Source organism: Tyto alba, unplaced genomic scaffold, assembly GCF_018691265.1.
Source record: "Tyto alba isolate M040663 unplaced genomic scaffold, T.alba_DEE_v4.0 Super-Scaffold_14, whole genome shotgun sequence".
Lineage (NCBI taxonomy): Eukaryota > Metazoa > Chordata > Aves > Strigiformes > Tytonidae > Tyto > Tyto alba.
In genome coordinates this window covers 32355280-32368927 of record NW_024881276.1, presented here as the reverse complement: position 1 = coordinate 32368927, position 13648 = coordinate 32355280, and the positions used below count along the sequence as shown (strand labels likewise).

Below are 13648 nucleotides of genomic sequence, written 5' to 3'. Positions count from 1 at the left end.
TCTGGAGAGGCACCAAATGCCGCTTTCTGCACTTTCCTGTTGTGTTTCATGACTCACAAAAACAAGCTGACAGAACTTCACCCCACCACAACCAAAGTGCAGTGTTCACATATAGAAGGAATATTGATGCCTTAATGTAGGGATCAGCTCGATCTCTTTTCGCTCATCTGTCTCTAGTAGGGCACAAATGGCAGACAGTAGCCCACAAATATACCATATAGAACAAGTATTTTGGACCTATGATACAGTTTATTACTTTTACTGAAATCACAGAATCAAATGTTTTAAGATTACAACTGGTAAATTATACATATGTAATAGTTTACAAAACAAAATATTGGCCTTCAATGTGTCATAGTACAGTGTAGACCTTGTACAATTCAGTTCAAATTAATTTATATTTTGCATAACGTTATGATGTAAACTGGCTGACATAGTAGTGCTCTAAAAATGTTAACTCTCTTTGATTAGACACATACTAGGATGAAAAAAAAGTTTTTGTGATACATCTTGTTTTTTCAAAGGGTACTGGTATTTCAGCCAAGTTATCTGTAATGCACAAAGTGACACTTTCCAGAATATGCTGACACCAAGAGCATGTATAAAGAGACACATGAAATAAACTAAGCAAAACCAAACATTGTGCTTTCCTGTTAGTCTTCCCTACAATACCTCTCTCATTTTATCTTATCTGATGTTAGGCAGATGACCTGGCAATAGAAATTCAATGGACTTATTGTTATACAGGAGTATTACGCTGTCTCCAACTTACTTGAATTCAGTATAATATTTCCTGTATCTGACGGGATTTTAACAATGCATTTGACTGACTGTCAATGAGTATGTTGCATATGATAAACTATCTGAACATTTCACAGTTCATACGATAAATTGTGTAAACCAGTTCCTGTAAATTAAAAGACATATTATGCTGTCACTTACAGTGGTATAAGACTGAAGCAGCTCCTGCGAAGCCAATGATGTAATGAAGTTACTCTGAATTTACACAGGTATAACTAACACTGGTGTAACTATTTTGCCCTGTGAGTGGGAGTAATGGAGACCCAAATACTCGTTTGTGTATATACATACACATGTGTTTATATATACACAAGTATACACATGCAAACACAAAAAAATATGCACCTGCATTTAGCCACAGTTAAGTTCTACATGTGCCTATGCATGTGTTTCAACATGGACTATGCAAGGCTGATGTGCATGGAAATGATTTCAGTGACCTTAGAGTGACCACGAGCCTCTACAGACAACTTCCAGGGCAAATGACATGGTGAGTTTTGTTTTTGACCTGCACCTCTGCAGTGTGCAGAGCAGTGGGACAGTATCAAGATGTTTGGTACGGTGTATGTGGAGAGAAGTTCTTACACCATTCACCTGGAAGATGTATGTCTGGGTTGTTTCAAATTTTGTATGCTATCACTGAAAACTTGCACTGGTAATAAAATCTTCTAAACCCCAAAGCTACATTCTGTGGTGCCAGCTGAAGACCTGACAATTTCTCTTACATTAAGAGTCATTACTGGTACACATGACAAACCAGAAATACCTGCATTTGCAGTGCTATTCTAAACAAGAATGTTGAACTAGCAGTGTACCCACCATAAAAAAACCTCTTGAAAATGTTACCAATGACAAGCACGAATGCAATGATGCACTCTGGAAACTCTATAAAAACTAATCACTTAATTTAAAAAAAGGATCAAACCCCTCCAAACCAGCAACTTTTTCTCTGAAAATTATAGCCCACGCTCAGAGGACCTAATTTTGGCTCTTGCCACAGGCTCCATCATCCTCAGTGACAAAGAACACCATGGCGTTCACTGGCACGAGGAGAAACACTCACCTAAAGATATTGCTGAAAACCCACAACTATTAATGTTCCATCCTTGCAAATCCTGTTTAAGGCCTGCCCTAAAGGTTATCAGAGTCAAGGCTTATAGTCGTGCCCCGGCATTTTGGAGCGGGCCTTTAGGGAGGAAGCATCACCCGCTGGCCATCGCAAATTCACCTGAAGCCTTGTGGCTGGCGCTGGGTCTTGGAGCGCGCCTGGATGGCAGCGGACACTGGGCAGAGCCTGAGCTGGGATTTAACCTATGTGAATGTGGGCACTGATAAGCAGGATAACTTTCAACGGTTTGAAACATATTATTTGCAGTCTGTAGTACTGCCCTCATGGTGAAGTGGCTACAGAAGTCATGTGTGTTGTTAAATAAGCTGTAAAAAAGCTGTAAGTTTGTCTATATCACATTTTTCTTCCTTACACTGGGGCCAATACAAGTTCCCTTGAGTTCAGCAGTAGTTGGACTGGATGAAAAGTGGAAGGAAACATACTGTTATTTTCAAAGAAATTCTGGGAACACGTGCTTTGATGGCTTTTCTGTGCCTAACTTTGCCTGATGTGGTACAAAGAGCTAGAACATGGTAAACAAGTAAAACATTGCAAAGCCTTCCAGATTGGGCTTTTGACTTTTTATAGCCAAATATACAAATTTATATATGTATATAAACGGTGGAAAGGCTGAAAAAGTAGCTTTTTTAATGGTTCAGTCTTCATAAACCAAATCATACATTGTTTCAGCTATATTTTTAAAGAGGCACAGAAGAGTTTCTCTGTAGTGTTTCCACTTAAATGTAAGAAGCTGCATGAGAGAGTTGCTTGCCACCCTGACAACTCAGAGAAACTTCATTCACATACAGATGACTCCCACGTACTAGAAGCCTGAACTTGCTCCCGCTGAAGCAAAGGGGAGGGCTCCTCCCAGCTTCGGCGGTAAATCACCGAGGCGTGCAGCACGAACTGCACGCGCCCGTGTGACGAACCGAGCCAGTTGTCTGACTTCCTTGGGAGTGGGCATGGGGTTTTTTTTTTGGTCCGGAGACCTTCATGACTTGCTAGTTGAGAGATTTTCGAAGTGAAGTGTAACAAGGAGCTTTGAGCATGAGGTGTCACAAAATTAAAAATCTACTTCTCTAAGAAAAAGATGGTAGCAGAAAAAGAATATACATCTATACAGTGTGCACACATGTATACACATATACTCCTGGTTCATGCAGAAAGCTTTCTCAATAAAAACATATGAAAAATAACCAGTGCCATACATTATGTAAACTCACAAGGTGTACTTTCAACATAAATTTGAAGCATAAATTAAAAGAGTGAGAAAGAGAGAGACAGAGACGATAGCAAAACATTTTAAATATAGAATTTGCACAATTGGTATTTTTGTTAAATAAGAATAAATAAATTCATTACATCCGTTCGCATACCAGTTGCAAAAACAATAAATTATTTTATTTTTTTCAGTGCTGTGTTGCTTTTTTTTTTTTTTTTTTTTTTTTTTTTTACAATTGTGATTAATCCACAACATTATACCCTCTCCCCCTTGTGATAAAACTGTTTCCACAGGAGGGCAGCTAAACTTAATTTCTTTTAGTCAAGCCAAATATGACAGACTTTTCTAGTGAGAATGTCTTATTTGAGAAGCAGATGCTCTACAAAACACTGATGCTGAGGTGTCCAGCTCCACCTAAGAGCACTGGAGCTGTGTCCCAAAAAGTCAGCAGTAAATTTAACACTGAGGATTGCTGATTTCTATATAAAGAGCAATACTCCATGTTTCTATCCCCTAGATGCATTTCATGAATCCTGTTTGGCAACACTTGGTAGTAATGTAAACCATGGCATAACAGTGTGAGAGACAAGGAATTTAGCTGAGACGTTGAAATGACACAGTCACATACCTTGCACCAACTCTTCATTCATCAGCTACATGAAATAGCCATGACTGACAAAAGCAAGGTTTGGAACTGGAGTCTGATTACAAAGAACAGCTGAAAAGCAAGTGTTTACTAGAGCAGGCTGACCTAGTTTATCTTATACTTCCCACATTGCTTCCTTGGTCTGCCACCTTTGCCCTCTCACCATTTAAAGGCAACTATTTTTTTTGTATCTTAATTTGCTTCATTACTATACTAGTGAAAAGGGAAAAATCACTATAGTGGTTTGTTCTCATATTTATTTTTTATAAATAAACTCTTTATATGACGAAGACACTCTTGACCTAAGAAAGCTTTAAATTTATACCCGCGTATGGTATTACTCTTCTGGAGCCTGAATAGCATCCAAAAGCTTTACTCACCCTGCTGAGTATATAATAAATTATTACTATGATGCAAACACAAATACTTGCACATTCTGTCTCTATTATGATAAAACACAGGAAAAACAAATGCCACTTAATACAGCAGCTGTCTGCAGAGACAAATGCTAAGTCTACACTGAGACACATTATGTCTCCTTATTTTTCCCCTCACGATGGTTTCTATTTATCATGAACTTTTTTGAGAGGTTCTAGAACATGTGTAATAGATATATAAGTATAAAAATTAGATTACTTAAAAAGAAAATAAGACACTTCAAAGTGATCTTATGTTAATAGGTAGAGAAGGCATAAATCTTAACTTTCCAGAATTCTGCAAATATTCAGAGCCTTGATCTCAGTTCTTACGGTGGGATCACAGATTAAGTAGGGAATTTTCCTCACTATCCACAGTTTTGCGTACGACTATTCCTAGTAAGAAGGCCACACCACTTTTGAAAGCTGCCGATGACAACCAACACTCACTGGTAATTCATTTTGGCAGAGAAGGCGGCCCTGCCCCTATTACTGTTTATTCAGAACAGGGTACAAAAATAGACACTTCTCCAGGTTTCATACTTGTAGATGTAGCAATTCTATGCTGTTTTGAAATCATCACATGCTTTCTAAGAGTTCATACAAACATGCCACAGTTGAAAAAACATGTTTATGTCAGCCTGGAGTAAGACCTACCCTTCTTGCTACAGACGCCAACAAGTTTTCTCTACTGATTTCATGACTGGGATTTTCAGAAGAGCCTGGGGTATTTCAGTGCTCAGGTACCACTGATTTACAGCTGTAAGGCTTGTCTGAAAATCCTCCTGCAGTCTCCTACTCTCCTCTGTGGATGAACAGAAGAATAAAAGACAGATGGGATTCTATTTTCATCAGTGTATTATAACCATTTATTTCAGTATCTGTTATCCTAGGGCTTACTTCAAAGCCTGCTGATATAAAAGGAAGCAATTTTAACAGGGTTGCTATCAGGCCTCCACCTGTTACCTGCATAAGGTGAAATGCCCATCCTTGTTCACAAAACAGCAGGACTCAGAAGTTGCTGCCAATGAAAACTATTACCAGCTATTACTGCCTGTACTGTGGAAACAGTCTTACTGGTATTGGGCAAGTCCTCCACATCCTGATGTGGTTTGACTTCCTAGTGACCCCTTTTCCTCCCAAATGTGGTAGATATACAAAACATGAATGCCTTCTACAGCTTTAAAAAAAAAACCCCAAAACACACACAAAACAATCAAAAAAGACAAACAGTTACAAACTTTTGCTGGTAAGACGAATACCAGAGTTAGACATGATGGACAAAACGGTGATAAAATACTAACTGCTTGCTGTGTTTTTTGACCTTTATAGCCTCTTCAAAAGATGTGAGTACATTACACATTGTTAGATTCAAGGTGGAAGCCATAGAGAAAATAACAGAGAAAGCAGCTGAAAACAGCCTCAGAGTATCTGAGTTAGAAGACACTTGATTATCTTACCTGTAATTTTTGGTTCTCTACCTAGTTTCTACAAAATACAGTATGCCTTTGTTTTCTGGAAAGAAGAAGCTAGCAGCTATTGTTCATCATCAACAAGGACCCCAAGCTGTGACACAGCTGGAATCAGTGGAAGGTTTACAAGCAAAGTGTACACAGAATCCTCCTAGCAGCCAAATCCTCCTTCTGTGTGTGTCTGACATACACATGGTGAGGAGCTGCTGGTGATGCTGGTATTTGAGCAATGTACATGTGGGGATCCCTGGTCTGCAAGCTGCTGCAATGCTTCTTCTGAGAATCTTGGTACTTGTCACAGAATAATGATCTGCTGTCAGGAAATTCCTAGCATAAAAATGTGTTTCCTTTTGTCAAAACCAAAAGGTATTACTATTTAAAACCAGCAGCAAGCTCTTAATTTTCCAGTAAAACATCTGTGGCCCTTTCTGAAGAATGGACCAAGTCCACAGGGGCTGCAGATATACTTTGGTCAATCACTTTGCTTACGTAGTTTGATTTTTTAATAGACCAAGTGATATAAAGTGACATACCAAATTAAAGATATTTACAAAACAGTATAAAATAAGCTACTGTGGTATCATGGGTACATGTAACGTTTTCTAAGGACATACTGTGCTAGAGGTAGGTGAAAAAGGGGAGATGAGTCTGTAACCTTCAAATATCCCAGGATCCTCCATTCACTAGTTTTTCTCCTTTTGCACTATTTTATTTTATACTTTTGCAGACACAGAGGGCTTATAACAACTTTAATGTTTAGTTTTTTGACATATTAGGATCACCCTACTATTATTTAAAGCAGTGCACATCTTTATTTGGTCCAAATAGGCAGATTCTGCCCATAATTTGAGACGGTATGTGAGTACATTGAAGCCTTTGCTTCTCTCTGTCTGGGCAAACCTAATACCAGTATGTCAACAATGGCTTAATCGAACCTCTTTTAAAGAAGATCACAACCCCAGGTTAACACTTTTTCAACAAGCATTGTTTAAATGCTGATGGTCTCTGAGACAGAAGACATCCCTTAGCTAATTTTCCATTCCCGTCTTTGCACTGGACAGTCCTGGTGTGCCATCCTGTGTCGCACGTTCGAGAACAAGAAAGCCAGGGCCCCGTAACCCAGCGGGGTTGCATGAGCTGTGGAGTTATTTTGCTGCTGCCGCTGCTGCCACTGCTGGTGACAGAGTTAGTCATTTGCCCTTGCTTCTTTGGCACAAAGAAACTATAGCGGACGTCCACTGGTTGAGTCGGATCCGTTGCAAGTATCTGCACAATAAGAACCTCTTTTGTGGCAGAGTGTCCCATTGCGTGCAAGAAATCATCTTTGTGACTCCAGCCGCTGTAGTTCATGACAGTTCCATTGATGTCGATGATGGTTTCTGAAGTGGAGATCATATATTTTCCATTGACAAGGTACTCACCGTTTTTCTTTTTCAAGGCCAGGTAGGCAGTGAACCTGCTCTGGTCCTTAGTCTTGAACTGCCGAACTTTGATGTGGGTTGCCCCTTCCGGGATTTTCACTACATCTGTGTAGCCCTTGCTGAATGAAGGAAAAAAAAAAAAAAAAGATTATTCAGTAGCTAGCATGAAGTAATCCCCAAGTCTTACTGCAACGCCTAATGAAGTCACTGTCATGATACATCTTGCTTTGTTTTAGTTCAGGCCCTGAATCCATCTGGCTTGAGGCTCATCTAAGATTAATTTAACCAGGTTCCACTGTTTGTCTATTGTATTGTTCTGAATGTTCTTGAAGAAATTTTTACTGGACTTATTTAAGATTGCTTAATCTTTAGCTTTAGTAATGATTTTATGTGAGTCACATACGAGAGGAATGAAATATAACAGATAACTTATATATTTCAGCAAAGGGTGGGAGATATGAAATACGATGCACGCTTTGCCTGCCAAGGGAAAGATAATGAGATATGCATTGGTTACAGCTGTTTCTTACTGTCTTTGCTATAATGATGATTAAGGAAAGCATGAGCAGAGTAACATCTGGGTAGAGGTACCTTGGGAACATTTAAAAATAATCTTCATCACTGAGAAAAAATTTGTTTACTTTGAAAGTCATAAAACTGAAGATTAATTGTCAAGTGTCTAATATGAGGTGCACCCAAATGTTTAATTTGTACCATCACAGAGTTCTCCTTGTTGCTACTTATGAAGTATCTTAAATCAGATTTAGAAAAAGGTATGTAGCTCTTCTGCCAAAAGTGACAAGCATTCAAAACGTGCAAGTGTGCTGGAACTTGTCACTATCTCAAGTATGTTATTTATTTTAACTTTACTGATATATAGAAAAAATCTAAAGACTATGTATATAAGCTACCAGGTAGACTTTAGGGACATGTATTTTCATTTCTAAACCTGTGACAAAGCCATTCTGCAAGTATGTCACATCTGATAAGTTTAGTGCTGAAACCTCTAGAAAAAAAAAAAAAAAAGGAATGAGAAAATACATTAAATATACAGAAAAGTGAAGGGATCTCCTTTGGGATTGTTTAAAGAACAAGACTGATAATTTTGAGGACTTTTGGCTTCACAAGTAGAGACTACACAGGCTACTGATCAAACGCTTGTGCTATTCCCTTGCTATGTCCAGCAGTTAAGGGACAATGAACTCTATTGATTTAGCACCACCATAAACCCGAAGGAATATGGTGCAAAAAACAGGCTAGTGGGGGGACTCTGCTCTGCAGCAGTGCACAAATATTTTTACATAACAGTTGCCAAAATAACTCTGTTAAAACTTGTTATTAAAGCTAGAAAATCATTTGTACAAAAACTAAAAGCAATGCTGAAGAGTTCAAGTCATCTGCACAAAGAACTGGAACACTCCATGTGCTCAAAGGAGCACGCGCAGCCTTAATTCTCCTCTTTTCCAACTTCTGACAATTTGGCTGTACAGCCTTTTAAATAAAGTTCTTAGGAAGCAAGTTTTCCAGAAGATTATGTTTTGACTGTTTTAAAAGAAAGAAGTAGAAACAAATGTTGTTATGGCAATTGTGTGCAATAGGAAATACTAGTTTCCCCTTGTACATTTAATAGTTTCCCTCTACATTTAATGTACAGATTGCTACAGTTTGATTTATAATGGATAGCAATGCAGAAGCTGCTATTTCTCAGTGGAGAAAAGATAACTTTACTACAGCCACTGCCCTTTCATACGTAAAACCAGTTTATAGACAATTAAGATTTCACTATTCTAATGAGGGGTTTATTTTAAAGTCAATTACTCACATGAGGGAATTGTCTCAAACAGTATTTTCAGTAAAAACTAAATCCTTGTCACTCCAAAATTTGACCAAAATAAAGTTAGAACGTACTTGTTACTTACAAGTTGACTATTATTTTCTAAATGGAGCAACTTTTTGAATGCATTGAGGTTGAAATAATATTTTACTGTCTGACCAGTCTCATTTCAGTTAAAGGCATGATTTGAGGAGTAAGATGGTAATTTCATAGGAATAATTATAACAGAATATCTCAATTTCCAAGTATATCTATGCTACAAATCTGGCCTCATGGAGTCCCTTTAACATTTTTGGTGGAGCCTGGATTCCAGCACAAGGATCATTACTGAATCGCATGAAGTGTATCTCACACTGTCTTCTTCATTTAGACATCCTAGCCCTTTCGATATTTACAAATTGGAAAAGATTTGGTTTATACAGTTACTAATTTGGGTGGAAAGTCATTCCTTTTGTCAGGGGTGCTTTGGTATCCTAAGGTGAGCAATCATTGGTTTACCAGGAAGAAGATTAGTTATGTTTAGTTTTAGAGTAAATTCACTCTCAAAGCCATTTTTGACCGCTATTAATCAGTATGTCGAAATGTATAGAAATAAAAGGTCATTTTGGGAGTCAGATTTCAACTCCTGGTAGCTTTCAGTATGCTATGTAAGAATTTGGAAGATATAAAACAAAATCAAGTTTATGTACATTTTAAAGGATGGTACACTGATGCAGTCACAGATACTGAGTAAAAATTGTCAACTGAAAGTTTCTAAGAGTAGATAACTACAGCAGTCCTTTGAGACCTTGGAATCTATATAAATTGTAATTAGAAATCTTAATTTTTCTATGAATCTTAAGACTTGAAGAGGGAGAGAAACAAGAGTTCAGACATAAAGCAGACTTACTTGACACTGGTATCTCAGTACAGAGCTTACTGCTGCCCTCAACGTGGTCAGGAAAAACCGTGGGGGTGGTTCCTTTTATTTTACTTGTATGAAGTTTTATTATAGTTAAAAGCTGAACTCTGACAGAAAAATGTTTTATGGATAGCTGCTATAAATATTTGGACTTAAAAATGTCCACCTGGAGATTGATATGCCAATGGACATGAAGGGATATAGCAAAGGCCATGCTTAAACCTGTGTTTACTTCTGGCACCTCATCTAGTCATCTAAGCTCCACATATACTCGGCAGTGTGAGAGGGTATTTTTAGGGTATAAACCCTCTCAGCTATTAAGGAAGACTTTTACATCTGTGCTCCAAATCGGTCTGCTTCTTCCCACTAACTACACATGGAATCTGTGCCACTAAATCAGGTGGGACGTCCTCACAGTCATTCAAAGTTACATGAGAGGAAACACATTCTCAGCATATAATTTGCTAGCACAGCATTATCTGGGAAATGCAGTTTCAGAGGTACCCAGATTATTCTGACCCCAACAACTTTCTGATTCACTCCTCTCTTTCTTCTCTCCTCTAGAAACCACAAGCCATCTGACACAGCAAGATTAGCAAGTAGTACAAGATGCTGTGCCTTATTCTAGGCAGACTTGCTATTAATGGGGTGCTCACCTCTTATCACCGGCACTTTGTGTCAGAAATTAACTGAGAACAGTGTTTTGCCAGCTGATTATTCACCAGTTTCAGGGTAATGTTAAGAGGCCAGTTGTAAACATCTGGAGAGTGCAATAAAGAACAGGCAGTGTACTTTTTTGCTCAGTCTTCGTTATGAAAGGATATTGTTTAGAGACATAAAGAAAGCAAGCACATAGCAGAGTTACTATTTGCACAACAAGATACATTTACTAATACTCAAGATCAATACCTTTTTTTGGTAAAGGTTCCCATGACTTTTGTGCAGCTGGAATTGTCTCCTCCACACACCCCACATTTGTCATACTGGAGCTTTGATCCGATGATGCCATCACAACCAGTTCGGATGCATTTTCCCCGGACGCAGACTGAATTACTGTACGGTCGACATTCAGTACCATCAGTTACCTAGGCAATCAAATGACTGTTAGTCAAAACTACCACAGAAAATATTTGCTTTTGTGAATCTGACTGGCAAAACTCCATTACTTATTTATGTCACCTACTCAGAACACAGTGCCTACCCTGACAGACCAGACTGAGTTTCTCTAACATTCCCAGCACAGAAGCAGATGAAATTTAGAAAAGGGCTGAAAGTAATGACAGATAACTCCACCGTAAGACACTAAGATGACCTTGGCTTTAATGATGATCCCACAGCTTATTAACAATAACAGTACTTGTAGATAACCTTGCATTTGAGCAATGTTACCTTCACAACATTTAGAGGCAGAAAACGGCAAGTATAGGAGTGGGAGACATTTCAGTTCAAAATGCATCTGATATAATAAACTGACCATGAGTCACATCTATACTAATTGGCTAATTATTCTATATTAATTGGCTCCGTAAGAGTTACTCTGGACTCCCTTAGCATAACTCAGGGTAAAACTTATTCTTTTAATCATAGTTCTCTTTCTCCTTCAGAAAACCCCATAATGACAGATGACCCTCCAGGCAGAAACCCCTTTATCCACTACTGAAAACGAACTAGTGCAGAGCACACCAAGAGGCACATATTTTTCATGAATCCACATACTGAGATGTGGAAAAACTTATCTCATTTTAGAGGACAATTTTGGTCCTAACGTATAACCAGCAGATCAAACCACTAAATCTAATCACACAGTTAAATCTTTGAATCTTATGATTAACTTCTCCCTTGGTGTAGGGAAAGATTTCTAAGATACAGGACACTTCTAAACTGGAGCATGAAATCATGATTGGAGAAGCCATTACCTTCTGAGAAAATACCACATAATAGCCAGTTCCTTTGGCTCGGCAGGTGAGCTTGCAAACGTCCCCGGGAAGTACTCCAGCATACTTGGGGACCCATTCAACAAATGTCTTGACACCCTTTGCATCAGACTGATAGCCATTCCTTGCTTCACACTGCTCTTGTCGAAAAGATTTAGCTGTAGAATTATTCACATGATTAGTGAATATTTCAGACCACACTGAAAATATCATTATGGACATCTGTTATTCTAATTTCATTTTTAAGTCATATCGCTTCACCACTTTACTTAGAACTGGCCTTCAAATTCCTAAACTGTTTTAGCTTGGAAATCTTCACGTGACATAATAAGCATTAAAAGACTGAAATTTGCATTACGGTTTGTTCTTCAGGACTGAAATTTCTTTTTCTTCGAGTGTCCTTTCTGCATGGCATCAGGGTGGGGATGGGGGAAGAATTACGGTATTGTATTAATGATGAACGTCTTGCCTTGGTAAATACATTTTGGAGAACCTACAATGGACTTTTGCTGTTTCCTTTCACAGCAGATGTTCAATATTTCCTATCTATGAACAATCTATCCACTACCACTCCACTATCTATGAGGCTGGAGCACGAAGGCACTTTGGCACGAAGGCACCTACCGTTTGCTGGGCAGGGTGCGACGTTGCAGGAGCGGTAGATGGCCCGCTTGCCGGTGCAGTACCGGCCGTTGTTTCTCGGAGCTGGGTTATTGCAGTGACGATAAGCAAACTGAACTCCTCCACCACAGGTACGGGAGCACTGTCCCCATGGTCCCCAGGACCCCCAGTTGCCATGGCTTGAAGCCTGAAATATACGGAACAGTGGGAGGTAAGGACATCATCCAAGTGTGAATAAAGGTGCTACATCTCAAAGACATGGCTAATGTTTTCCTCAGTTGAAGGCAATTCCTTGGTCCTTTCAATCAGGGATAACAGGTCTCAGAAGCCTTCTTTCTCCCAGCAGAGTTAATTTCTGTCTTTTATCTGCACATTGATGACATCTTATTTGGCACTGTGCATGCAAAGGCAATACTAGACCTTGGTCTGCACTGATGCATTCAGTCTGTTTCATGGAAGACACCCATGCTCCAGAAATAGTGCCCACAGTCTCATGTGCTGCTCTCTTATTTTCTGCTGCTCCTACCAATAAGGATCCTTGAACTGGCTCCAGGGCATTCAGCTCCCAAAATATGTTCATAAGGCTAACCTATGATTTATTAAATGCAGTTATTGTGATATGCAGGTATTGCTCTGAATTACTGGCAAGAGATGGAGTTGTCAGATAAAGCTTGCAACTCTGCTACATTTGATACCTAGAAAGAGTATTGCAACAGCATGTAGAACTATGTAACTCCAATAAAAAGGGTGTCATGAGGGCTGTGGCTTGATTTGAATGACTCTCATAATTTGAAAATATCTTCAAAATCCTCTACAAGTCCATACCTATTCTGTGCGTATAACAGAAGGGGTAGTGCTGTCTACCCAGTAAATTTAGAAATATCTGAACTATGCAGCTTACAGTTCTCATGAGCCTGGGGACTCTTCAGATGTACAAAGTTGACAGAGGGGACTCCGTCACTGGACATACAGACTTTTCTGCTCCAGAAATTATTTTCTGGATGAACTTCATCCACCTCTCTCTTCACTAGAGTTAGTGCCCTGAGGCCTTTCAGATGAGGGCTGTAAATTAAATTTACAGATTTAATTTACGTTGCAATCCATTGCCAAGAAGAGAGGAAGCTAAGAATAGGATGCCACAATCTTTCCATATGTCCTGAGACATGACCTACTGAATGGGCAAATCCTCTATATTCTGAAGGGATGCTCCCAGTTTTCTAGGAATGCAGGCTTTCTAGGCTTCAAGCAGAAAACATGCTTCCTGAAACT

General features: G+C 38.9%; 1 protein-coding gene across 1 annotated transcript in view; it reads right to left on the bottom strand.

Moving 5' to 3' along the window:
* Positions 1–274: 274 nt before the first annotated feature.
* The window catches only part of ADAMTS5 (ADAM metallopeptidase with thrombospondin type 1 motif 5), a 46735-nt gene continuing 33361 nt past the window's right edge, over positions 275–13648 (bottom strand). The window contains exons 5-8 of the mRNA XM_033011378.2: positions 12383–12566; positions 11741–11916; positions 10734–10909; positions 275–7208 (exon numbers count right to left, since the gene is read on the bottom strand). Coding sequence (XP_032867269.2) covers positions 6632–7208; positions 10734–10909; positions 11741–11916; positions 12383–12566 — 1113 coding nt within the window. The 3' untranslated portion in view covers positions 275–6631. The remainder of the gene's footprint in view (positions 7209–10733; positions 10910–11740; positions 11917–12382; positions 12567–13648) is intronic.